Here is a 26,607-nt window from a genome sequence, read left to right on the forward strand (position 1 = left end):
CTCAGGAATCAAATGGACGTCGCCCTTGGATTCCCTCGAACTTATTCCGGATATCCATCTGCGTCTGCAAGTATTCGTGACAGCAATCAAGAACTCAGCTACTTAAAGAAACATTAATGTTGGAAAACTTTGTAACTCAATACCATTCTCTCCAACTTCTGCGGTTCTCTCCCCCCTCCCCACCACCACCCCACCCCCAACACCTCCGGAAAGTTTGCGATCAATGTGTAAACTCAACCCACCACCACCATCAAACAGCCACTATTTCTCACTACATCCTGACATCCAAGCAAAGCTATGTCCTGCCATAAGTCTCACCAATTTACAGAATTTACATCAATATATCTGTTGGAATGGGCTCAAACACCCAAACATCTAACCAAAAGAAAGTCCTATTGCTTTCCCTATCCCAGATACTCCAATATCAATTGGAAAGCGCTGGATTTCTCCCACCCACTGAGTCTGATTTGAAAGCGAATAGAATCAGACCGTCCTCCCTATATGTTAATCAAATGCAAAAAGGCCACTTAAAAGGAAATGTCTCCTGATCCTGCCACATGCCCTTTATCTCTAAAGAGTGACGGAACCAAATGGATTTAGTTTCTTAGAAAATGTTTCCTGACCACATGACCTCCATGACCACAGCCCGAGGAGGATAAAAGTCCCCGAATCACGGTGGAGGGACAGACCGAAAGAAACCGAGACCCACATCAAACCAGAAGCTGAACCAGGCGAGATGAATTCAAACACAGTTTACTCCTGTGGACTGCTGCTTCTCCTGCTAATCCAGGTCCAAGCCAGACCCAGGCCACAGCACGACCTCCAGGTAAGAGACACAATAATAATAATAATAATAATCCTTGCATTTGATATAGTGCCTTATCACGTCTTCAAGGCATCTCAACGCACTTCACTGAATATACCGCAAGGTGAATAGCAATTGTTCACAGATCCTGGACACTATTAACTGTTATAGGAAGCATAGCCAGACTAAGAACTGTGAGAAGATAGGATGATCAGGTTCAGTGCAACACAGAGTTCAAAAAGAAACTTCAAATGATCGATTTCCATCAAGAAGGCTATCCTTCCATGTGATCTCATCCTTCCAGAAGAGTCACCTTGACATCTTGCCAGCACAGCAAGAAGCTGTTGGCCTCAACACGCCAGAATTTTGGGCTCAACCAGGCTAACCTGTTCGAGTCAGAGGTTAATTAGCCTCTCGGTAAACAAATACTACCTGGAATCCTTCCTGAAATTTCCCTTTGCAACTGCAAGCCTATCTGAAAGCTAATGTACAGTTTACATAGCATTGCTTTACATAGCATTTTACATAATAGTTTATTTTTATTATATATATTATTCATTGCTTGAATCAGGCTTCAGTGCTCCTTCCTGCCATTATTAGGACAATTCTACTTAGTGCTCCGATCTCTGCTATCAGGGCTTGACCCCGGCACTGATGCAGCGTAATTATGTTCTACCCTTTTCTAACATTTCCCACCTTTATTGTAGACCTTGTCCAGAATTTTAGAAGAGGAGTTGGAGCGCCTTCTGATTCAGGAGGAGCTGGACAGCGAGGCTGACGATACCGCTGTAGGGGAGGCCTCTCCAGAGGTAGAAAGTGTCCAACCTGAGTCGGAGCTGCCTTGGGACAGGGACTCCCGCGATTTCCAAACCAGGCACAGCCTTCACGATGCACGTTTAACTCGACTGCTCGCCTACAGCCCTCTCCGATTCCGGGCCAGAAACAAGAAGGGGTCGGCGCGGGGCTGCTTTGGAGGGAAACTGGACAGAATCGGTGCCATGAGTGACCTGGGATGCTAACTCACTTCACTTAAGGTAAGCTTCCTAACTCCACACCGTGTTGTTGGTACTTTACATTAGCCGCAGCTCAAAACTTCACTACTTAAGGCTTCAAAGAGAAACTATTACCATCGATTACACGGAATCGTTTGCGCGTTGATCAGACAGAAATGGTTTATAAACTCACGCACAGAAATAAACAGATGGATAGTTTGAACGTTGAATGTCACCAATGATCCTAAATATCACAACTCTCTCTTTTCATTAAACCACATTCACTTCATTAACTTCCCTCTCATTGAATAACTCTGGTGCCATTAGACAATCCCTGTAAATCAGGTTCCACAGTCATTCTCTCATTAATCTCTCTCAATTGTTTTCCCCCAGATTAGAATTAATAAATTGTGTACTTTACCATGTAAATCACACCCACTTGTGTATGATGATAGACTTGGCTGTCAACTGTAACAGATTCTTATGATCTTTAACTGTGACATCTAATTGGGAAATACCCAAACTACTGGATTCCTTATTGTAAAGTGTGTGTTTCAACTAATTTCCTTTTTTTTTCCTTCCCAGAATCTGACTGAAAGAGTAAAAATGTGAAGAAAACCCGTCTGTTACCCTCTCTACAGCCTTTACTTCATCTAAATCTCCTTCACATTTGGTTACACAAACTGTTATAAACTCCATAGTCCCACTGTAGACTGCGTACTAGTCGTATCTTTGCCATTTTAAACTGTTCTCAAACAATCGTGTAGATGTCATCCTATTTCATGGTACTTTGGAGGAAAACTATTTATATTAATTTAAGAGAAAGTATATTTATTGTAACTTATTTTTTGGTGATCTGGTGATCGCGCCTTGTGCGAGTTTTGGTGCAATAAGTGTGGACGTTATTATACGTGCGGGGTGATTAGAATTAATAAATGATTTTTCTTCTGATGATGAATTTTGTGTCAAGTATTATTACTTACCTTATTGAGAATAAGCAGAGTTTTAGAGCTCGCCTCCTAAACAATGCTGGTGGGTTGGTCAAGTAAATAAACGTCCACAATAATCTGGTGAGAGTAATGGATTGGGGAGTCATGTAATCACTATTCACTTTTTCTGTTGCTGGAAAATGTTCTCTGTAACCTCAGCGCTGTTTAAGCCATATAAGCACATGAGTACCAATGTTCATTTAAAAAAAATAACGTAGACACACTGAACAAGCTCGTGAGATAGTAAACCGGTTTCCATTCTGTGTTGTCACAGCAAAACAAAGCTACAATATGAATTGTCGATATGAATTGTCATTTTACATACAATCTCACTCATACAACCAATGGTTTCACACAGCTGAAGGTCTGCACCTGTAGACTATTATTCGGTGGAGTCTGATTGCCTCAGTCACAGAAGCAATGGATAGACAGCAATGTAAACCCGGACCACTCCCAATACTCACAAAGCAATCTTCATGGCAACACTATCCACCTTTTACTGAGGCAACTGCTTTCGGACCAAACGTGTCCACCAACACATACGTTCCTCCCACCTCTCAGCAGCTGCCAACATGCCACAGTAGAAAGCCGACGTGACTGAAAGGCCTTTTCCCTTCATGTTTCCAATGGGGAAGAGGGGATCTGTTGGGGAATTCTGGATTGGAACCTCACTCCGGAGATACAGCTATCAACTGAGGTGCGGATCTGCCCACATAACCTGCCCAGAGGGCACCAACCACCCCATGGATTCTTTCCTGAAGTACAGTGGTGCCACTGCGTTAGAGAGAACAACTCGACAATAAAGAAGGCGCATTGTATCAAACCCCTCATACTATCCAAACATCTCAGAACCAAATTAACAGACGTGAAATATCAGGAAGTGAGGGAAGTGATACTGATTTAAAACAGTGAAAATATCTCACCTCACCTAATGCAGGCTCCAAACCCGAGCCCCCATTCACATTTATGTTAAAAAAGTGTTGCAATGCTATGTATGATCTGTCAAAATACACCCAGTTGAAGCAAATATCACCGGTAAACAATTAATAATAATATAATAATAATCCTTGCATTTGATGTAGCACCTTATCACTTTGTGGCGACGTCTCGAAGAGCTTCACAAAATATACCTTGGGTTTACTTTAAGTGATTGAGCACCCAACTCAACATGTAGTTTTAACTTTCCAATGACACAATTAACAGTGATGTTAAAGATATAAACCTATGAGCGCAGAAAAACTTCACTGAAAGAGAAAGAAAATGATTTGTCTTCAGGGAACATGGTAACCAATTCACTGACTTTATGCGTCAGCTGATACATGTGTAAAGCAATATAATGTGAAGTTACTGTATATCCCGCTGGGATAACTGAACCAGACCATGTTGCTGGAAGTATACAGTTCCCCCATTCCCTAAACCGCGAGGGTTTATGTAGGATTATATCTTTGCAAAGCGTATCATTGATTACAAGTTTAACCGATTAATCTGCATTGTAAACGTAATTAAATCCAACTCACCTCCATGTCATTTATTCCCGTCGGTTCCCAACTCCATCTCTCCAATGGGCACATTTGAACGTGTCCACAAAATAACCTTTAAATCTACTTTCAACAAATGATTCTGTTTACCATTTAAAGTCAAAGGGACCAATAACAAAGCACCACATTAAGTGGATACTCTTTCCAAGATACACTGTGCACCGAATATTTTAGTCAAAAGTAACGGGTATGCGATTATATTCTCACTTCAGTTTCAGCGCTGGTTAATATATATATTCACTGGATATACAGCTTCACCCACAAAATATACAATACATACATTACATACAGTAATATACTTTACAGTATATTCTGTTAAGTGCTTCGAGACGACTCGAAGAAATGATAAGGGTCAGATGCCAGGATTACTTCATGATTAGAGATCATGGGGACTGGATGGACTTTGGTGTTCTTTCGTCTTATTCTTAGCAAATTCTTCTGTCCTGATGTGACCGTCTCGCTGTTTCTGCCGTCAGTAACGGTGGTGTCAGATTTTCCTAACCAAATTTTACACTCGTGTTTGGAAGTCCCCTTTCTCTGTGCCTTTAAATTGCGGCATTTAGTGATTGAGTTAATGCAATGTATAAACTGACGCTTCCGTTATTGCAATTGCGTTTTATTTATCATTCCATCAGTGCCCGACTACACCCTCAGCTCTGGGATACCCCAATACCGACAGTTACTGCGACATTCCCCAATAAATGAGGAACCTGTGGTCAGTCCCTCCTAAGTTTCGAAAACATTTTTTAATTGGATTTGAAGTCGAGTAACACACACACACATATATATATATAATATACCGCTTCCCAACAAAATGCAGTTAATCGGTGGGCGATAGAAACACAATTTAGGATCTGAATAGCAATTCAAACACTTTACGCACCAAATGCAGTGATCGTGAGAAGTGGATTCACCTCTCACTCCACTTCCCCACTCACATCCCGGATACCTTTGATTTATTTGACGCGCGACCTGTCCTTAAATCATCGTTATTTCATTCTCAGCGACTGCTATTAATTATTATTTGGCTGAAACAGTAACATGTTTCCACCAGAACACCTCGAAGAGGACGGCAACGGGACTGTGTGAGTAATTGCGACTGATCCGGATATCAAGAACCAGTTACAGACCAAATACTCACTCACACACACAATACAACATGAATCGGTTTCACAATCTCTGACCCGGAGTTACTCAGAGTCCAAATGGATCAATGTCACTGTCACTGTGACTCGGTGTCTGATACCGACGGCCACACAAGTCAATGCAATAATACATCCCATCCGCACTTCCCCAACAAGTGACAACGGGAATTGGCTTGTGCCTACACACACACACACACACACACAGAAACAACACACACACACACACACACACACACACACACACACAGAGAGAAACAACACACACACACACACACACACAGAGAACACACACACACACACACAGAACACACACACACACACACACAGAACACAACACACACACACACACACACAGAGAACACAACACACACACACAGAACACAACACACACACACAGAACACAACACCCACACACACACAGAACACAACACACACACACACAGAGAACACAACACACACACAGAGAACACAACACACACACAGAGAACACAACACACACACACATACACACACACACACACAGAGAACACAACACACACACACACACACACACAGAGAACATAACACACACACACACAGAACACAACACACACACACAGAACACACACACACAGAGAACATAACACACACACACAGAACACACACACGTACATTCAACACACACAGACACATACACAGACACAATGCACACACATACACACAGAACACACACACACATACAACACACACAAATACACACACACACACTCGCTGCTCCTGTATCTCAGTTGAAGTGACAGATGGAGAGAAGGGGAATGAATGATGGGATCACTGAGAGTGACGTGACGTCAGTGTGAGTGGAGATAAAAGTCTTGGAGTGAGAGGTACAGAACCAGAGGACGAGGGCGACAGATCCATTGCCAACCAAGAGGTTCAAGAGAAGATGAACGCACACGTCAGCTTCCCCTGTGGTCTCATGCTTCTCCTCCTGATCCAGGTCCAAGTCCAGGCGAGACCCAGAACAGGTGTGGACAGTCTCCAGGTGAGAGAAAGACGATGATTATTAGTAACTGATTATTCAAACTAATAGCAAAGAGTGAGCACTGAGTCAGCGATGGAGTTCGTGGCTGTTGTGGTCATGTAACATTGGAGAGATTGCTGCTCTAACGGTGACTAGTTACATGTATTTCAGCTTCTAATTTGTCCTCTGGAGAAAGAGGGACACATCAGACACTATTACCAAGGAGATAATATTCTATTACTCTATTATCCTCCTCAGTCATAGAATATTTAATAATTGTATTTCATCAAATGTGAAACAATTCGCCCACAAAATCTCGAGTCAATTTGCTTTACAGTGTATTCTGTGTCTCATAGACGTGGTAAGTAGCTATATCAAATGCAAAGATTATTATTATCATTAGCAGCTGAAAATGTCCAGTGAACAAGTTATATTCAAACACAACCAGTTAACTGGTGATTAACTATTAAGAATTACCAGAGGGCTGATTTAGAGCGGAGATATTAACCAAATTCAGTGAGGAAGGAAACGGATTCTCGTTCTTCCAACTGACCAGTCATTTATTGCACCTTCTCTTCCTTTCTACTCAAACTAAGAGTAGCTTTAAAGCTGTAACCAGAATCCAAGCCGGAGGCATTTTAATTATTATCTTGTTCAACTGTTTAATAATCCTTTCATTTGTTATAGCGACTTATCACATCTTCGAGATGTTTCAAAGTGCTTCACGGAATATACTGTAAAGTGAATTGACTGATTATATTGTGGGCGAAACACGGCAGCCAATTGCTCCCACAAATAGCCGTGGATTGAGTGAGCAAATTATTATTTTTTTTGAAGGGATTATTACCCCCTTAAATATTTTAATGATGTCTTTTCAGATCTTATCCAGGCTCCTGGAAGATGAATACGGTCCCTACTTGTCCTCAGAAGATTCGGACATGGAGGCGGAGGAGGCATCCCGGGCTGGAACTCTGCGTGATCTGAACCTCGATCAAGCCGACATGGACCTTCTGTGGGACCGCGATGCCAGAGACATCGGGGGTAGATCCTTCCAGCATGACGGGCTCCTGCTCCGTCTCCTTAAAGATCTCACTATCAGCCCCCTACGATTTAACGGCAGAAGCAAAAAGGGACCATCAAGGGGCTGCTTTGGAGTAAAACTGGATCGAATCGGGGCCATGAGTGGCCTGGGCTGCTAATGATTTCCTTTACGGTGAGTCTCAATCTGGGAGAAAATGTGCTCATCAATGTAGAATTTTGTTAGAACCCTTAACTGATAAGCTTCAAACAGAGCTCTTAACTGGAAAAAACCCAATAACACAATTCACTTCATCTCCTGAATTATTTTAGAACATGTACAGATTACAATATTAAGTGTGTGTCTTTAATCGCTCTCTGCTGTGTGATTGAGAGCGGATTCAAATCAGAGAAAGCAGCAGATTGTTCCACTTCCCAAATTGCCATATTTATGGGCCTTGGTATATTTTATTGAGCCCAGGAGGTTATTTAATATAAAATACCTGATCACTGATAACTCCCTACTCCAGATTCCTTCCTAGACTTTCAACCCATTGCCTTCTGAAGTATTGCAAGATAAATTTGTTTGAAGCTTATCAAGTTTTTAATACAACTCTACATTGTCCTATTCCCAGACTATCCTGCGTTGATCTCCCTTACTCCCCCTCCCACCCTCCTCATGTCAGTGGGCTGACATTGACCCCCATTGTCACTCTGATTGCCCGCTCCTGGTCTCACTATGCTCCTTTCGGCTGCCACCCCTGACCCAAGCTCCCATCCTCCAAAATGGCCCCATCCCTGTCTGATTAGCCTCCACTCAGTTCTCACACTCAGTTCTCCTTTCTTGCCACCCTCCCCGTCTCTTCTTTCCTCGACCGTCCCAAGGCTTTCCTGTGGTCTAGCCTGGGAACCTCCGCCGGGCTTCATTGTGGAACACACCATTGGCTATCCTCAGCCTTCTCTGCTCTGAGCCCCGGTCGGGTTTGAGAGAGCTATTAAACAGGATTCCTGTGGACAAAGCCACAATCTGATTTGTATTTAGCTTTACCTTCCTGCAACCTACCCATTTGGATAGCAATTTGTTAGGTCAGGGTATTAAGGGGATACGGGGCGAGGGCAGGTAATTGGAGTTGAGGTACAGATCATCCCTGATCTTATAGAATGGCGGAACAGGCTCGAGGGGCTGAATGTCCTACACCTGTTTCTATGTTTCTAATAGTTGCATGATGTGTTTTGAGTGTTCCCAGATCATTTTGATCACTGAAGAGTCAGAACTATAACCAGGAGCAGTCACCATTTCCAATATAGCAAGGAGCAGTTCAGTGTGAACGCATTTTAATGCTTCATTTCTTTCTCTTCGTTTGCAGGGCTGACACCGAGCTGCAGCCAACTCTCTCCTCCACATCCAAGTCACTGCAGCTTCAACCTCTTCCTCTTTTGCCCCACAAACTCCAACTGATGTTGAGTAGAATCCTGCTATAGACTGTTTACGAGCTCTATTCTCGGATTAAATGCTTAATGTATATACAAGTGTCAGTTTAAATACTATTTAAATCTATTTATATTAATTTAAACATACTGTATTTATTTGTACTGTCATTTCTGTTGCTGTGAGAAATGACGATCAGTCACTTCCTATGAGTTCTGGTGCAAAATAAAATGAAAAACCTCATGAAGTGGCTGTGTGTGGCTGTGGGGAGGGAGTGGGGCTTCAACAATAACGGCAACAAATCACATTTGTATAGTGCCTTTCACGTCTGGAGGGCATCCCAAGGAGCCGGAGTGGGGGCGCCGGCATCGCACTGGTTAAACAAAAATGCAGCCCATCAAGGGCCCCAGTGCAGCCAAGGCTCCAGAGCAGCGCTGGGGGGTGCGATGCATTGTCAAAGGCGGTGACCTTCGCCTGAAACGTTAAACTATGATCCCACCGATGCCCTGTTCAGGAGGGTAAGGCTGAGGGTGGTGGGAGCGCCACCTGCGGGTCAGACTGAGGGTGGTAACAGTGCCACCTGTGGGTCAGACTGAGGGTGGCAGCAATGCCACCTGTGGGTCAGACTGAGGGTGGTAACAGCGCCTCCTGCAGGTCAGGCTGAGGGTGGTAACAGCGCCTCCTGCGGGTCAGACTGAGGTTGGTAACAGCGCCTCCTGCGGGTGAGGCTGAGGGTGGTAACAGCGCCTCCTGCGGGTGAGGCTGAGGGTGGTAACAGCGCCTCCTGCAGGTCAGGCTGAGGGTGGTAACAGCGCCTCCTGCGGGTGAGGCTGAGGGTGGTAACAGCGCCTCCTGCGGGTCAGGCTGAGGGTGGTAACAGCGCCTCCTGCGGGTCAGGCAGCGCCACTAACAGCAAATATTTCAAATATCTTAACTATTTGAAGGAATTCTCAAGCACTTTGCAGATGTGTTATCATTGCTCCACTCCACGTGGAGACACGATCTATACTTTTTTAAAAAAAAAGTATTTGAAGGGAATCGTGTGTGAGAGAATGTGTGGATTGTTACACTCCTGAAGGTTATCATAGCAGCACCTTGAAAACAAGCTATCCATGGATAGGTCTTTAAAGTCTACAGCAAACAAGTTGTCAGAAAATCAATAATTAATCAGGGTTTTACTTGTTAAATAATCCCTTTGGATTAAATATTATGCAATAATATCACTTAATGTGAGAGACAGCAGATGTAACAGGATTCGCCAATATCATGCTTCATTACCATGTGCCTCTGCTCTTCAAAACAAGCGAGACGCGACTAGTTAGTTTGAAGAAACCACTTAAGTTTTGATGTCAGTTAAGCACATTAATTCACCCCACAGGGCGCAAAGGATATGATTCAGTGTGCAGCTGAAACCCCTTAGTTTCTTGGTCAGAGCATAAATTTACTGACTGCATAATAAGCTTTGTATAGATCTACACACTCACTACAGGAACATCGGGTGAGCAGGACTCAAGATTCTGTACAGAAGGACAGAGAGGGAAGCAACCATTCAATGCGATGCAAAACCTGATTCTGCGTCGTTCCCTCTAATAATTTGTATTTATCAAGCATAAAGTATGTCTTCAACGAGCAAACAAGACAATGTGGTCTTATTTAAGAAATGAGCTCCAGAGGGTCTGGCAGCTAAGGGCTTGGCAGTGGTGGCCATCCTCACCTAAAGGCCACTTTGCTTCAATTAGCAAACGGCATCAACTCACAAGAGCAATAAGGAGTGAATACTCTTAGGACAGGAATCTTCTCCAAATTCTTCAATATTTGATTTCATTGGAAAATGAAGTGACCGGATGGAGTCTGAGAAGGGAGGCAGTCCTATACAGGTGTGCAGAGCTGGGTGGTTTGTGTTGAATGGCCTGTTGTGGCCTATCAAGGAAATAAATAGTGGAATGTGATTTAAAGTGTTAACTTGAGGCATCTACAACTGCTAACTTCAATCACCAAGTCTGGGACCACTACTTTCATGCAGAAATTATTATTTAATGGATGGCTATTAGCAGAACACAAAAAGGTGTCAGCTGCTCTCCTGGATTGGAGTTCTGTAGCATTTAAAAGCCTATCGCTCTTCCTCCTCAGCTTGTACAACAGAAAGCACCGTCTAACCCACGCTGGGCTGCCTACTCTGACACCAGTGTGACAGTGCAACAACTACTTGCTGTCACACACCTGCTTTGCTAGCATTTGTGGTAGGATAATCGAGAAAGCCCCGTTACATTGATGTCAATGCAGAAGCAGCTGGAGCTCCTTTCTCTGAAAACCATCAGTAAGTGCAGCAATATATAATCATAGCATTTAATATCATTGAGACATCTCAAAGAGTTTCACAGAATATACTGTAAAGTGGATTGACTGTGTACTACGTGGGAGAAACGAGTCAGCCAAACACTCTTCTTGTGAAAACACACAGGTGGTTGTCGAAACCGAACTCGGCAGATAACAAGTACTCCAGCGTGCAGAGATCTCTCCTGGGATTAGACAGGATTTATAAGTGAAGCTATTAAAGCAGGACACTCACAGTCACTGTCACAGATGAATATTTTACCTTGAGAGGCTCTATTCGTCAGATTATTAAACATCAGTCCAGTGGTGAAAGCTTGCGCCAGCTCCCACTCAAGCTGCTCTGAGCAGACACGGGTGCTCGCTGCAATCAGGGCACTCGTCACATCCAGTAACAACTGGCTGATTGGCTCGGGTCAATATGTGTAGAATCCACATTATCAGGTGCGTAGATTCCATTGAAACAGTCCATCTGAACATAAAAAGGAACTTCAGAAGAACGGGTTCAGAACAGGTTCGAAGGCAAAGACAGACTGAGCCAACTACCACTCAGGGCAAGTGGACAGGTCAGTGCTGCTGGAATCATAAGCCCAGCACTCACATTTATGAGTCAAGGATGAATCAGGTAAATCTATTCAACAATCCCCCAGATAAACTGGTCACTCACATCATAACTATTGTGGAATGCCGCTATGCTCAAATTAGCTGCTGCATTCACCTACAAAATACAGTCACTACACACCCTATATCCTTTGAAGCCATTGAATGGGCTGTTTGGTTTAATACTTTATTATCGCTCTGGAAATAAACAGGAGGACACCTGGAGGAGCACAAATGGAATGTTTATTACAATTAAAGAATTAAAACTTACTGCAATTAATCTAATTAAAAACAAACAGAGGCTGCAAAATACAGCAACAAATATGTAGAATAAAAAAATAAAAATTCCAAATCAGATCAGAAGCTAAATTACAAAGATGTTAAATAATCTGCAGATAAAGAAATATTAAGTGCAAATGTCTAGATCTCTCACAGGGGAGATGGTGTCGCAGCGAATCTCATTCTGGTCTCAGCACTGTTTCCGTGCTTTAAAACATTGATATAATATTCTCCAAGTTTTCCACGATGTGTCCACACAGTCAGACAGTCACAGGTTTGTGGGAGCAAATGCTACATTGATATCAGCACAAGATGACGCCACGCTCCCTTCACAGACACCCCAAGCGTCACTAACACAACAGCTCAGATTACACACAAGGTGAGGAGAAAAGGTGAAACTTTTTTTTCCTTTAAAAGGGATCGCTACAAAATCCACACAAAGGGATCACACAGGAAATGCCAGCAGATACAAGCAGTACATTTCCACTGCACGTAGTGTTGTGTGGTCAGCCCAACACAGCCCTCCGCAGGGCAAGAGAACCAGCAAACCCACAATATATATATATATATACATACAAGCACAAGGTTATATCAGCCTCCAGGGTGTAGTGACAGGTGGATTTAATGGTTTCAGCCTGAAGCTACCAGTGTAAAATATGATCATCAAATGTGCATTTATGTTTTGAAGCATCATTAATAGAGGCGTTGATATACATGGAAATCAGCAGCAGCCCCCGCAGGGGTAATTTATGGGATTTAATTTTATGAACAAAGAAAGTGAATTTAATAAGCGCAAATCTGACGCTGGTGCAAATCAGACAAGAAGCAACAGCAACGAGCACTCACATCAGGCAAACGCTTCCTCAAACCTTCCGCGTCACAGTACATTTAGAATAATAAAACGAGTATTATTATTATAAATAATTCCTCAAATGGTGGCTCGGGGAGCACATGGTTTTAAGGTCTGACGAAAAAGATTGTTTTAGTAAGCTGCAGCTTCACGAGAACAACTAATGTGCAACACTGGATATTTAGTGAGTTTAGCAGCCATCTGTGCACACACACACACACACACAAAAATTCTCCCTGAAACTGGGGCTGCTCGCTCTGCCTCGCTGAAACAGGTCCTTACGATCCCCAGGGGAAACCTCCAAATGACAGACACGGCTTTGCGGCAGAATGAAAACAAATATCATAAGATTTGTTCATAAAAATACACCAGGCGGCGCCAGCCTTGTAATAAACAACAGCCGACAACTGCACTTACTCTACAAGCGTTTGCAGTCTCGAAGGCAAAATAAAAAAAAATCTAAAATACAGGTTTAATAAGAAGGAATGTGACCAGTGAAACTCCTGTTAGTTTTTGTACCGTTTAGAGTTAGTTTCCTTACGTTAGTGTTAAATTAATGCAAAAATGTTACCTGGAGTCAGAGAAATTAGAGCACAGAACGAGGCCTATGGGCCCTTCTCCCCTGCACTGCACATGATGGACCCGTGAATTTGAGTTTCACTGAACAGCGAAAAGCTCCTGAAATGATGTGAAAGACTTCTCAATTTCTTGCTGAGGGTTTTGGAGCTCGTAAAACACAAAGGCTGAACTCGATCGAGTCTCTGAGTAACTCAGTCACAGACTCAGGTCTCTGCTTGCTCGAGCGCTCAGTGCTACGAGTAAAAGCCATCGATCAATTTGCTCGCTCAGGTGGTTGCACCCCCGGGACATGATAATAACGACTCAGCGCCCCTCATGCAGGGCAGGTCCCAGAGTGCCGACAGTGGCGGTGCACAATGCCAATGCGGCGGCAGGTGGCCTTAGGCACTGGTCAAATAGGAAGGTCTTCAGGCATGACCTGAAGATGGGGAAGGAAGGGGCAGGAAGGTGGAGGAATAGAGGAAAAGTGTTGGGAGATCAAGAGCTCTATAAATGTAGTGACGTGTGTCGTACACATCGTACACGCTGAGACCCAACATCTAACCCAAACTGTGATATCCCATAGCATCAGCAAACCTACACACCAGGAGTTTACACCAGAGAACAGGTCGGGTTCAAAGCTACACACACACATACATACACACACACTGGATCCTGGGACCCACTGTGCAAAAGGTTACCTTGTTGGCAGCATCCGTGTGTAAACAATCTACGATATTAATCTAATATTGTCTGTCGGTCCCATGATGCAGCTACGAAGGAATCGGTTCTGTTCAGATTAATTCTCCACCACAGCTCCTGGCGAGTGCAGCGATCCATTATGTGAAGTTAAAGAGCTGTGACTCCTGAGAGACGGCGATTATTTACAGCAGGCCCACAATTAACAGTCACTGTGCTGTGCAGAAACTAACCGGAATTCCCACCTGACGCTGACTGCAGTGTGTGGGGCCGCAAAGCCGCGAGGGTTAATTCTGAGCCTGCGAGAGAGGCACCGGCCGGCGTGAGGCGCTGGGCTAAACGGCACCTCACAGTCAAACCCTCATAGAGCCTGTAACTAACTCTCAGATCGTCATGTTGTGCTGCCGAAGCTTCGAGAGTAGAAACTCGTGTGTCAAGTTGTGCCTTGTGATGATCCCGACAATCTGAAAGAGAATAAAAATAATTCTATGTCATTACCGTCCGCAATCGGCTGCTGCATTTCACACACAAAATAGACTCACTACACTTTATACTGTATATTCTGTGAAGCGCTTTGAGACGCCTTGCAGACGAGATAAGGAGCTATATCGAATACAAGGATTATTATTATTACTACTACCCTCGAACAATGCCAGGCACTGCCGTCAATCCTACCCCCGAGAGAGACACTCTGTTTCTCTCCAACACAATAATATATTTATATTTATGACAGTTTACAGCGCTGTTCACGACGGGAGGACGTCCCGAAGGGCTTCACACAGCTGCTGCCGTCGGAGCAGGGTTGTGTGTGGGGTGGGGGGTGGTCTGTTAAATGAAGGGAATCTGTAGTTAAACTGGTGAGAATTCAATCAATCTTAATTAACAGTCAGTTTATGGTCAGTGGGATCGACTGCTTTCCAGAAAATCTGGTCACGGAACGAACCAGCTTTCACTGGGACCCCTGAGGAATTCAGCAATAAAAGCATCGTTAAAAGCCATGGCTCAGCAGCCTTGCTCCTATTAATCACGTCCCGAGGAAAACACTCGGCTTCTGTAGCTCGGCTAATGGGAAACCAAGTGAGCGAGACACGGCTCCAGGCCTCAGTCTCACACCCACGTGAGTCTCTCGCTGTGATGGTGAGTCATTTAAACCAAGTTTGTTATAAACATAGAATTTCTGAAAAGACACATCACCAGGATCGGGAGATTATCTCAATCTCAGTTTATTTTCAGGTCGAGAGTCCAAATACAGCTGTGGAGGGCTAGGCCAGAGGTGGGGGTAGAGGTGAGGGGGGAGCTGGCTGTTTATTGAGCACCCTGGATGCAACTGTAGAAATTAACCTTGCAGTATTCAGACAGGAGCCAGACAATAACAATAACAAGATTACCATCTACTTCAGTGAGGCCACAGCACCTGAATGTTCTCCCCACAGGAAGTGAGGGGGGACGATGGACACACAACACGGAGGTTTCACCCTGTGAGAGATGGTTAGGTTTGTATCGAGTCTGTCACTCACCTCTCCCACTGCATTGACCACCGGCAGATGTCTCAGCCCCATGGTGCGGAACAGATTAAACACCTGAGACACATGCGTGTTTGGAGATACCATGTAGGGAGATGGGTTCATGTACGGTGTGATGTCCTAGAGTAAAGGGGCATTGGGTTACAACAACAAATCTTGCCCTGACAGCGGGAGGTCACCCCATCGAGAGGTGGGAAAAAAAGATTTGATTTGTAAGCAGAAAATTCTGAGATTTCCACCACTTTCACTCAGCGCTCAAGTTAATCAACAGACAAGTTCCCAGCACCTCCCCGCCACCCCATGCTGTGCCTCCCCCTCCCAACCCCTCCTCCACCCCCCTGCAGGGTTCCGCAGCCCCAACACTCACCACAATCATCCTGGGGTTCAGGAGAGTCAGGTCCAGGTCGTGGATGTCAGGATATCGCGGATAATCTTCTGTCATCTCTGAGTAGGAGAGCCGGGGCTGGGTAGCGCTCTGTCATGGAGAAGAGATCAGTCGTGGGTCCCACACAGCAGCTGAGTGCCAACAGGGACTGATACAGAAGAGCTGTAAACACCCCCCACTCATCCTCAAGAGTGTTCGCCAATTAAAGTAAACCTACCCGTTTTGATAAGCCTTTGTGAGCGCTGCTCCCTCAGTAAACAGCAGCCCAGGGCTGGGCAGAGTCTGCGAGTCCAATAATAATATTCCTTGCATTTGACATAGCACCTTATCAAGTCATTGAGACTTCTCAAAGCACTTCACTGTAAAGTAAATCAACTCTATATATTTTGGGCCAATATGTGGCCGCCAATTGCGCACAACAGTGTCCCACAAACAGTCGTGGATTGTGTGACCAAAATATTATTATTCATTTTATTTTTGTTGAGTCGAGTACTGAAGAGCAAACTGGGGAAAACTTTTCTGGTGATAACATAGTAATCCTGGCATTTGATACAGTGATTTTCACGTCGAGAGGACTAAGGGATTATTACCTGCGGAAAAGTGATCCGCCAATTGACTAACAAGCAGGTTCCTACTTGATCCTAATTAAACAGTACGTGTGGCATAAGGAAACTTGCCAAACGTTTCTCCCTGCCCAGGAATCGAACCCAGGTCCTCCAGCTTGCGAGGCGAGTGCTCTAACCACTAGGCTACAGGACTCCGCGGATGAAAGTAAAAACAAAGATGTTCTTCAGAGGAGAAAAGATTGCGTTTCTCACCGACTGAGTCTCCGAGTAACAGACGCCTCGGATCAGCAGCGTCACAAGTTGCGAGCGCAGAATCAGCCCGTGGAAGGTTAAAGGTCGGAAACGTTCCTCCATCGTCCACTCCTCACTGGGAGACTGGTCCGGGTACAGATTGGGATACGGGGCGTGTCTGCAAGCAAACAACAACAACAAATTACACTTGTATAGTGCCCTTCCCGTCGAAAAGACGTCCCAGAGCACTGGACAGTCAGGGTTTTTCGCACCCGAGCTGGGGGTTGGGGTCAGGAGGAGTAGAGGGGGCAGCTGGGTGGGGGTGAGAAGATGGCTGAAGGCATAGTCAGAGGAAGGTCTTTAGATGTGACTTGAAGGAGACAAGAGAGCAGGTGAGGCGGAAGGATTGTGTGATAGAGTTCCAGAATGTGGGGGCAGAGATGCTGAATGCAGTTAGCAACGATTAGAGGACAATAGCAACAACAACTTGCATTTATATAGCGCCCCTCATGCAGGGTAGCACCTCAGAGCGCTTGGCTATTCTCTGCCCCTTCACCTGGAGCCGGTACATCACAATACCAAACATCAAGTCAAAAAGGAAATGATCCAGAGCAGTAAAGATATGAAGGGGGGAGAAGAGGGGGCTGGGAATTGAGATTAACAATAAAGGTGATAATACAGGTTACAATGAGATAGAAAAACAGCTGCCTCCTGTGCTGAACATTTCTAGGTTTCTTTTAACGCGTCTAGTGACACACACTGGAACTGTACAGGAACAGGCTGTTCAATCTAACTAGTCCGTGCCGGTGTTAATACTCCTCCACTCCCTTCTCCCTCATGTGAGGAACAAATTTTCTCTTAAATATATTGATGTTGTAGTTGTTGTTGCTGGTGTTTGTTTCAACCACAGCTTCCAACAGCGAGTTCCACATTCGCAGCAGCCTGTGCTTTAAAGATGCTCCCCCTAAATTGCCGTGACAGAGCTTTGCCTAGTCAGAGACAGAGACAGGTCGAGGAACGAGCTGCCAGTCAGGCTCTGCCCATCACAGGCAACATGTCCCCCTGCACAGAGCAGCAGCAACAACAACAAACTACATTTGTATAGTGCCTATCACGTCAGGAGAACATCCCAAGGTCGCTGGACCCCAGCCATAAACCCGGGCACACGCTGGGACCAGAGCCGGGCACGGAGCCGGCATCTCTCAGGGACCGACCTTCTCTCCAGCATTTGCTGTAACATGTCCTCTCCGTCCTCGGCAATCTCCGGGATCAGGGGCTCATCACACACGTTGCGGAGCTCGCTGGACGGGTAGGACTTCATGGACTGACTCCGCTTATGCTGCTCTCCAGCTCGGGTCAGGATACTCGACTTCTACAGAGACAATAATAATAATAATAATAATCCTTGCATTTGATATAGCTCATTATCACGTCTTCGAGAAGTCCCACGGAATATACTGTAAAGTGAATTGACTGTATATTTTGTGGGCGAAACGCAGCAGCCAATTGCTCACAGCAGTGTCCCACAGACAGTCGTGGGTTGTAGTTGTTAAGATAAAATTAGGAGGTAAACAAATAGTAAATGTGAAACTTTAAACCATCACATGAAATTTAGGGAAGAAACAGGTCACAGCGCCCTCTGGTGGCGGCGCTGCTGACATTGCTGGTCACAGCGCCCTCTGGTGGCGGCGCTGCTGAAGGATTATTCCAGTTATTTGGATCTTCAATTCTGTTCAAACAGCCATAGTTTTTTATTCTGACTCCAAACACAGCTGCACAGCAATGGAATAGTGGCAAACAATCAAACATTAATTTGTGTGTGTATCATTCCCCCTGGAGGAGACAAGAGAGCATCGTGCTCACCCTCTGGTGATGGAGAGGTGACACTTGCCCACAGTTTACCTTGAATCTAATGTTGTTGCTGATCAGAATGTTTCCCTTCATGAATTCCTTCTCGTTGCCCTTGTTCTCCGTGACGACGGGGTAAGCGTGATGCGCTGTGGTCCGCAGGATGCTGACGAGGGATTGGATGCGAGTGTGCGGATACACGTAGGTTAGATTGGGCTCCATGATATCACTCGCTGTTAGTCTAGGTGAAAAAACAAAAGCCAATCACTCTGGCTGTGGAGATCAGTGGTGTTGCTGTTGTTTGGCTCAGGTTTGGTTTCGAACAAGCTAACACTTAATTTTGAATTCCAATTAAACATGTGGCTACATGGAATAATTACAAAAACAGCCATTACACTGAACAATAATAACTGCTCTGAAACTATTTGATTGGATGCTATAAAAACACAAGTTCGAACTTTCTTCACTAATTGTGTGTGCGTTGGTATGCGCCCTCGTGCGTTGGTATGCGCCCGTGTGCGTGTGTTGGTATGCGTGCGTGTGTGTTGGTATGCGCATGTGTGTGTTGGTGTGTGAGTGTTGGTATGCGCGTGCGTGTAGTTGGTATGCGTGTAGTTGGTATGCGTGCGGGCGTGTGTTGGTGTGTGTGTGTTGGTACATACATGTGCGTGTTGGTATGTGCGTGTTGGTATGTGCGTGTGTTGATATGTGTGTGTGTGAGAGAGAGGCTCAGTGTAAAGCGAGAGTGTGACAGTGTTAGATTTGGCCTCTCACTGAGCGGAGGGAGACACCTACTTATCCATCTCGACGTCAGTCTCCCACTCCAGTAAAGGGACACCCCGGAGATCCACATGAAGGTCATAGATCCCTTTGTTGAACAGGTCTCCGGTCCACTTTGCCACCTGGAGAGACAATAGAGTAAACGGCCCTGATAAACGTGCTCCACGGACACCGTTTGAGAAAGCAGCTCCTCTGTCCCCATCCCTTATCCCTCAGCCTCTAGAGTGGGATAAAGTTCTGGGGAAGGATGTCTGAGATTATTACAGCACATTACAGGTCAATGCGGGAGGGCAAACACACAGCAATTACCATGAGCGTGACCATGATGGGCAGACCATACGTGATCTCATTGGTGGACTCGATCAGGATGATGGTGAGGCTGATGGTCATGCGGACAACACCCCCAAGGAAGGCGGCTGCCCCGACCAGAGCAAAGGTCCCAGAGTAGATGTGACTCATCCCGATGTAACTGCAACACATCCAACAACAGCCACAGTCACTGACACAACCTGGTCAGACGCACAGAACACGGTGTTGCCGTGTGACTCAGTCCACAGCTCCACTGTGTGGGCGACACACAAAAACCTTGCGGCCTTTCAGAAGATTCTTCAGGATGTTTATCTCTGGTTGGGGGGGGGAGGGGGAAATGGTAAGAGAATGACTTACGTCCGGAGGATGTTTGCCACCAGCCGGCCATAGGCTGCTCCGCACAGCAGCGAGGGCACGAACAGGCCACTGGGGACAGCGAGGCCATATGTCCAGCACGCCAGCACAAAGTACAGCAACAGGAACACGGCCAGAGTGACGGGACTGAAGGTTCCTGCGGAGGCAACGCAGTAGTAAGTTGGGGGACGCTCCTTCCTCCGCACACGGCCCATCACCTCCACCAACCACCCGCGGGCCTTCCCCGACTCCCCCACACAGAGGCCCGGTGCACCCCCCCACCCCACACACAGGCATCCGAAAACCCGCAGGTGGACGACATGTCCCATTGTCCAGAAACCTGTGGGCAAGAGGTCAGCCATGTTCGGCAGCTCAGCGGGAGAAAGACTGGTTCCAAAACCAGATCTCGATCACCTGCTGCTCTCATAGCTTATTCCCAGAGAAGAAACACCGCAAGATTAAACTGAAGGCTTAGGCGTGGCCAGGGAGATGGGTCACTCACTCACCTTCCTGGTGGAAGAGCTGGAGAATGGCGGTTTCTTGCGGGTTGAAGAACAGCGTGGCCATGTCATTGTAGGTATGATTGGGGCAGAAGAAGGTTTTGATGCTGGAGTTCACGCTGCTCTCAGTGACCTGGAGCAGAGAAAGAGTGAGGGGGGGGGGGTCGGGAGGTCAGACTGATATCAGGGAAATCACACAGGAGCAGAGCAGAGGCTCAGGCATGCAACCAAACAGCAGTTGATCAATTGAGGTGATCACTTTAAAACAACTATTTGCATTTATATAGCGCCCTTCCCATGGGGTAGATCCCAGAGCGCTTCATAGTGCAGAGTCTGATCCCCGAGCCAGGGGTACAGGGAGGGGGAGGTGACCGTAAGCACGATCAAAAAGGAAGACAGAATTTGAAGGTGGGGAGGGAGGCGGCAAGGCAGGGGGATCGAAGGAGAGTTCCAGAGTTTCGGAGCGTAGTGGCTGAAGGCACAGCCACCAATAATGGAGCGGAGGGGACGACGGATAAACAGGAGACCAGACACAGCTTAGCGGAAGCAGCAGTGACTGCTCTGTGACTCCAGCACTCACCGGCATGGAGGCATTGTTGATGTCTGTGCGTGATGGCAGCTCCCGGCACTCGCCCAGCGTCATGGAGGCCACGAAAATAATCAGTGTTGTCACCATAGAAACCAGCAAACTCTCCAAAATCCTACAGCAGGAGGCAACAAGACATCAATGCTTCACAACACAGCATAGACACCCCCACCAAACCCCTCCTTCCCCCACCCCTCCCAGGGCCCCACCCCACCTCAGACCCCGGTGTAAGGCTCTGCTGTTATTCTGCCCCGATCTTTACCGTATGGCCCTGGCTTTGGGATGTACGTTGCGCAGACGGTACTTGGCCAGTCTCCTGTTCAGGCAGTTGAACATTGCACCTAGGAGGCCCCCGATGATCCCCATGATGATGAAGAAAGCCAAGTCCACGGCCGTCCACAGGTGGCATTTCTTATCTCCATCTGCGCACTAAGAGAAGAGATCCAGCATCAGCCATTGAACCCCCTCAATCCCACTCCTCAGCACCCACCCGCCACCAAACCCCCCACACCCTGCTCCCCTCCGCCCCACAACTCCCGCCCCGCACCCTCTCTGCTCCCCCTCACCCCAGCCATCACCACTCAGACCCCCCCACCCCACTACTCACCACTGAGCCCCCACCACCCTCATTAATCCCACAATAACCAAGCTTTAGAGTGACCGACACCTTAAACTCCCCGAAGTTGAGCAGCCCAGGCAGCTGGAAGGAGCCCCAGCTCCCGTAGTGAATGCCAGAGCGGAAGAAGTTCAATGTGAAGGTGGCCGACATGGAGCAGAACAGCTGGGAAGAGAAGAGGATCCGGATCAGACCCTGAAACACGCAGATGCTCGACAAAGATTTTAGGACATCGAGCGCTTCACAGCATTTATAGGCTGTGGGTAAACACGGCAGCTGTTCACCCGGCCCCACGTCACACTCACCACTTTCCAGGTCAACGCCTGGTTCCAGAACGAAGATCCCTCCTCCAGGCTGAACAAGGTGCCCCCGATCGGGGCCCCGAACGCTGCCGCCACACCCGCTGCTGCCCCAGCCGACACAAAGTCCCGCTTGTCTCTGCGACAGAGCACACAGTGAGAATAATATAATAATCCTTGCATTTGATGCAGCGCCTTATCACATCTTCGAGACGTCTCAAACCGCTTCACAGGATACACTGTAAAGTGAATCAACTGTATATTTTGTGGGCGAAACACGGCAGCCAATTGCGCAAAGCAGCGTCCCCGCAAACAGTCGTGGATTAAGTGACCAAATTATTATTATTTTTGAAGGGATTACTAAGCCGGGGAAAGCGATCCGCCAATAAACTAACAAACGAGTTCCTACTTACTACTAGGTAAACAGAGGCATGTGTGTGGAGTAAGGAAACTTGCCTAACGTTGCGCCCTGCCCAGGAATCAAACTCAGGTCCTCTCGCTTGCTCTAACCATTGAGCTACAGGATGTACCTCAGTGAGGGAGTGCACGGCGACGGTGTGTGTCATATGGAGAGGCAACAGTAAACCAACAACAATTACACCGAGCCTTACCGGTCACTGCGGAAATACGGGAAGTTGAATCGGATCTTGCGGAAGGTAATGCTCTGAAACTGTGGGAGGCAGGAAACGAGACAAAGACGTGATGGTCAGAGCTGGAACACACAACCCCCAGCCGACAGTGTCTGCGCAGACACTCGCGCTCACGCTCATCACTGACCTGCGGCAGCCCCGCTCCCACCACTGCCCCACTGTGGATCATCGGCCCCTCCTTCCCCACAAACAGTCCTGCAAAACAAAGAGAACTTTGGTACAAAAACATGGGAACAAAGTCACAAAGACGCTGCACCTTCCCACCGGTGTAGCCGATAGTGGCAGCAAAAGTGCTGATAATAATAATCCTCGCATTTGATATTGCACATCATCACGTCTTTGAGACGTCTCAAAGCGCTTCACAGGATATTCTGTAAAGTGAATTGACTGTATATTCTGTGGGCGAAACGCGGCAGCCAATTGTGCACAGCAGCGTCCCACAAACAGTCGGGGATTGAGTGACCAAATTATTATTATTTATTTTAACTTTTTTTTGTAGGGATTATTACCCTGGAAGAGCAATCCACCAATCGACTAACAACCGGGTTCCTTCTTGCTGCTGGGTAAACAGATGACTCTAACCCCTACGCTATAGGATTCACGTTATTCAGTATTGTTCTCGCACACACGGCTGCTGCACCAACCGGTGAACACACACACACACACACACACACATGTACACCTCAGTCTCCACAATAACATGCTTTTACACAACGTGCTTCACACAGCAGAAAGCCTTGTTGCACTTTCCACAAAACACCCCCCAGGAGAAAGAGTGAGGACACCAACCTCCGGCCACACAGAAAAGCACGCCCACTGCCTTACACATCAGCGTCCGTAGCCTGACAATCCCGGGAATCTTCACCCCGTTCAGGTAGCATTTAATTTCAGGAATTCCGGATCCCGCTGCAATCGGCTGCGAGGCAAAGAATCAGAGTTTAGCCGTTTTCCTGGGGGTGCCAGGGACAGTATGTGTGTGTGTCGGGGGAGGGGGTTAACAGGCTTTGTGTTAGTGGTTGCAGTGATAACAAGCAGTGAGAACGTACCGCAATCACTACCGCCAGGCTGGCCAGGAAGACGAAGCTCATGTTGAAGGCGAGAAGCTCGAGGAGGGAGAGCGCGAGGCAGCCATGCTCAGTGCATTCCTCCACAGCTACAGTCAGTCAGGGCAGCAATATGTCAGCACTGGCACCGCGACACACACACAAAGTGAACCCCACTCACAACACACTGTGACCCCCCCCCCCCCCCCCCCCCCCACACACACACACACCAATCTCCCCCAATACATGCAGCATACACCCCTCCACCCACATACGCACCGTGACCCCTCCATCCCCGATCACATAAACAAACAGAGACACCCCCTCCCACTAAAACAAATCCCAGAACGAAAGGATACACCTCCCAATAATTTGGAACTTGAGCTGTGACAAGAGATGAACAAAGACCTCGATGAAGAGACCAACCTGTAACAGATCAAAGACGAGGTTATTCAACTTGTTCAGATCCACCGCTCGTAACCAGCCTATCTGTAGCCTACCCGTCCGTCCCGTTAACTGGGAGCAGGAGCTTCTGCCTGTGGGGTTGGGTGCCCTCTGCCTGTGGCACTGTACCCCCCACCCTCACACACACCCCGCCCCCGCCGACACACACATATGGCGGCGATTGTGTGGCAGATTATTAACATTGATGTACATAACATACCAATCCCGTGCAGACCCCAATGCAGAACACCAACACCCATTTCACCACCTCGTACCGCTTGACTTTCTGTTGGAAGTGAAGAGACATGGTAAATAGCGGGAGAGTGTGGACCAGAGAGAGAGAGAGAGAGAGAGAGAGAGAAGACAGTGAGTTTTGTTGATAAGCTCCAGCCATTCATCCCACAGGAGACTGAGTGAGATCCAGGCAGGAGTCAGCAGCAAATCTCCTGCTCGTCTCCACGGCTTTTGTGCATTGCCTCCCATCAACAGCGATGTAACAGATATCCCTCCCCCAGCTCCCCGACACTGTCCGAATGGCCTCTTTCTGTGCTGTGAGATTCTATGACAGCTCCTCACACAAACCACCATCCAATTTCCTGTTTTAGTCCGTTATGGATTCAATCTAATTACCATCAGGTTAAAAATAAATTCCATATTTACACTTTGTCTCTTCTCTGTTCCCCCCACCCACACACAAACAGGAACACTTTAACGAAAACTGCTGTGCCCAGTGCATCCAATTCTGCGGACGAGTAAAGTTTGTGTTGCAGCTCCTGTTAGTCACGGCTTCACATCACCCTCGTGTCTGACACACAGCCTTGCGCAATGGGCGAGCGTTACCTTGTTATCCAGTGTTTCCAGCACCTCAAGGTGCGGCTCGTTTATGCATTTGTCGTAATCCAAACTCTGCAAAAGGAGAGAAGTCGTCACCAAGATCAACGCCAACATAACTCAGTCAGTTATTAACCTCTCATTTATTCGCTGCATGTGCAGAAGAACTTAATGTATCCTAATAATAATCCTTGTATTTGATACGGCGCCTTATCACTTTTTCGAGACGTCTCAAAGCGCTTCACAGGATACACAAAGTGAGTTGACTGTGTACTTTGTGGGCAAAATGGGGCGGCCGATTGCACACAGCAGCGTCCCACAAACAGCCGTGGATTGAGTGACCAATTTTTTTTTGACCTATTTGACGGTGGGTGAAATGTTGCGGGTGAATCATTTCGCGTGATTCAATGCAAGTGCAGGTCGAGACGCACTGAATCGCGGGAAGTGTTTGACCCGTCACCGGCCGCACCCTTACCAGCTGCGATGAATTGCACCCGAGCAGCGTAACTACTGATTACAGCGGATTCTACGCAATTCATACAGTTTGCCCGCAACTCGCACTTCACAACAACAACAACGACAAGATTCCATTTATAGAGCGCCTTTCACGTCAGGAGTTTCACTTCCCTTCACTGCGGGTAAGTTTATATTAAGTGTTACGTTCCCGACCGATACGATCTACGTGAGTTTTGTCGCAGGAACGGAGGGGAGGGATCAGGTCCTGAACGCAGCCCCCCCCGTCCGTCCCCCCCCCCGTCCGTCCCCCCCCCCGCCCCGCCCCACAAAACCCGGCTACGCACCTCGTAATCTTTCCGCGGCAGAATTTCATCGTCTTCTTCCGGCGTCTCTCCCAGAATCGTCTGCGGCAAAGGATCACAACGTTTAGGGCGGTGCCCCCCCCCACCCCACCCGGCGACATGAGGGACCGCTAACGGCGCAAAAAGGAGGCCATTCGGCCCATCAAGTCCGCACCGGCTCTCGGGGTAAGGTGTCCGCTCGGGTTCCCCCCCACACTGTGCGGCAGCGGGGTGGGGGTGGGGGGAGGGGGTGACTTTCTCCCCAACCCCCAACCCCCATTCATTACAGCCCGCGCAGGAGAGACAACCCCCACCCACCCACCCACCCACCATAACCTGCCCGCGGGCCGCAGCCACGACCCGCGGGCCGCACACCCCACCCTCCGCCCGGATGACCCGTCTCAATCCCATTCGCCCCGCGCCGCGCCCGGAGGCCGAGCCCGAAGCCCCGGGAGTGGGGGGGGGGGGGGGGGGGCACTGACCAGCTCCTCGGGGCTGCCGCCGCCCTCCCGCTCCCCGCAGCAGCAGCAGCCGCCGCCGTTGCCCGCCATTGTCCCGGGCCACGTGATCTCCCGGCCCGGCGGCCAATCAGCGCGCGGCCGATCACGTGGCT

At 47.4% G+C, this 26,607-nt stretch overlaps 2 protein-coding genes across 2 annotated transcripts; one reads left to right on the forward strand and one right to left on the reverse strand.

The window, feature by feature from the left end:
- Positions 1–552: 552 nt before the first annotated feature.
- Positions 553–9,158, forward strand: nppal (natriuretic peptide A-like). Its single transcript, XM_042345756.1, has 6 exons — positions 553–826; positions 1,513–1,819; positions 4,960–5,039; positions 6,296–6,490; positions 7,348–7,682; positions 8,854–9,158. The coding sequence occupies exons 1-5, from the start codon at positions 737–739 to the stop codon at positions 7,666–7,668; spliced, it is 993 nt and encodes a 330-aa protein (XP_042201690.1). The 5' UTR covers positions 553–736; the 3' UTR covers positions 7,669–7,682; positions 8,854–9,158.
- Positions 9,159–14,002: 4,844 nt separating this feature from the next.
- LOC103181395 (chloride channel 6) lies at positions 14,003–26,545 on the reverse strand. Its single transcript, XM_042345766.1, has 23 exons — positions 26,477–26,545; positions 25,998–26,057; positions 25,207–25,272; positions 24,587–24,652; positions 24,282–24,348; positions 23,926–24,032; positions 23,669–23,795; positions 23,007–23,074; positions 22,841–22,899; positions 22,236–22,368; positions 21,982–22,095; positions 21,577–21,743; positions 21,309–21,429; positions 20,735–20,861; positions 20,232–20,385; positions 19,875–20,034; positions 19,581–19,687; positions 18,840–19,026; positions 18,152–18,309; positions 16,959–17,115; positions 16,123–16,230; positions 15,750–15,875; positions 14,003–14,696 (listed from the first exon to the last, which is right to left on the reverse strand). Exons 1-23 carry the CDS (start codon positions 26,543–26,545, stop codon positions 14,616–14,618), a joined length of 2,589 nt encoding a protein of 862 aa, XP_042201700.1. The 3' UTR covers positions 14,003–14,615.
- Positions 26,546–26,607: the final 62 nt, after the last annotated feature.

This window comes from Callorhinchus milii, unplaced genomic scaffold (genome assembly GCF_018977255.1).
Source record: "Callorhinchus milii isolate IMCB2004 unplaced genomic scaffold, IMCB_Cmil_1.0 Scaffold90, whole genome shotgun sequence".
In the NCBI taxonomy this organism is placed as follows: Eukaryota; Metazoa; Chordata; class Chondrichthyes; order Chimaeriformes; family Callorhinchidae; genus Callorhinchus; species Callorhinchus milii.

Bases quoted from the DNA above. Each gene is read 5' to 3' on its own strand.
- nppal (XM_042345756.1), top strand. From the start codon at position 737: ATGAATTCAAACACAGTTTACTCCTGTGGACTGCTGCTTCTCCTGCTA. The intron at 827-1,512 runs GTAAGAGACACA...CCTTTATTGTAG, and splicing joins GGCCACAGCACGACCTCCAG to ACCTTGTCCAGAATTTTAGA. The intron at 1,820-4,959 runs GCTAACTCACTT...TCATTCCATCAG, and splicing joins TGCCATGAGTGACCTGGGAT to TGCCCGACTACACCCTCAGC.
- LOC103181395 (XM_042345766.1), bottom strand. From the start codon at position 26,545: ATGGCGGGCAACGGCGGCGGCTGCTGCTGCTGCGGGGAGCGGGAGGGC. The intron at 18,310-18,839 runs GTAAACTGTGGG...TTGTCTCTGTAG, and splicing joins GCAACAACATTAGATTCAAG to AAGTCGAGTATCCTGACCCG. The intron at 17,116-18,151 runs GTCGGTCCCTGA...GTTTGCTTGCAG, and splicing joins CAGCAAATGCTGGAGAGAAG to ACACGCCCCGTATCCCAATC.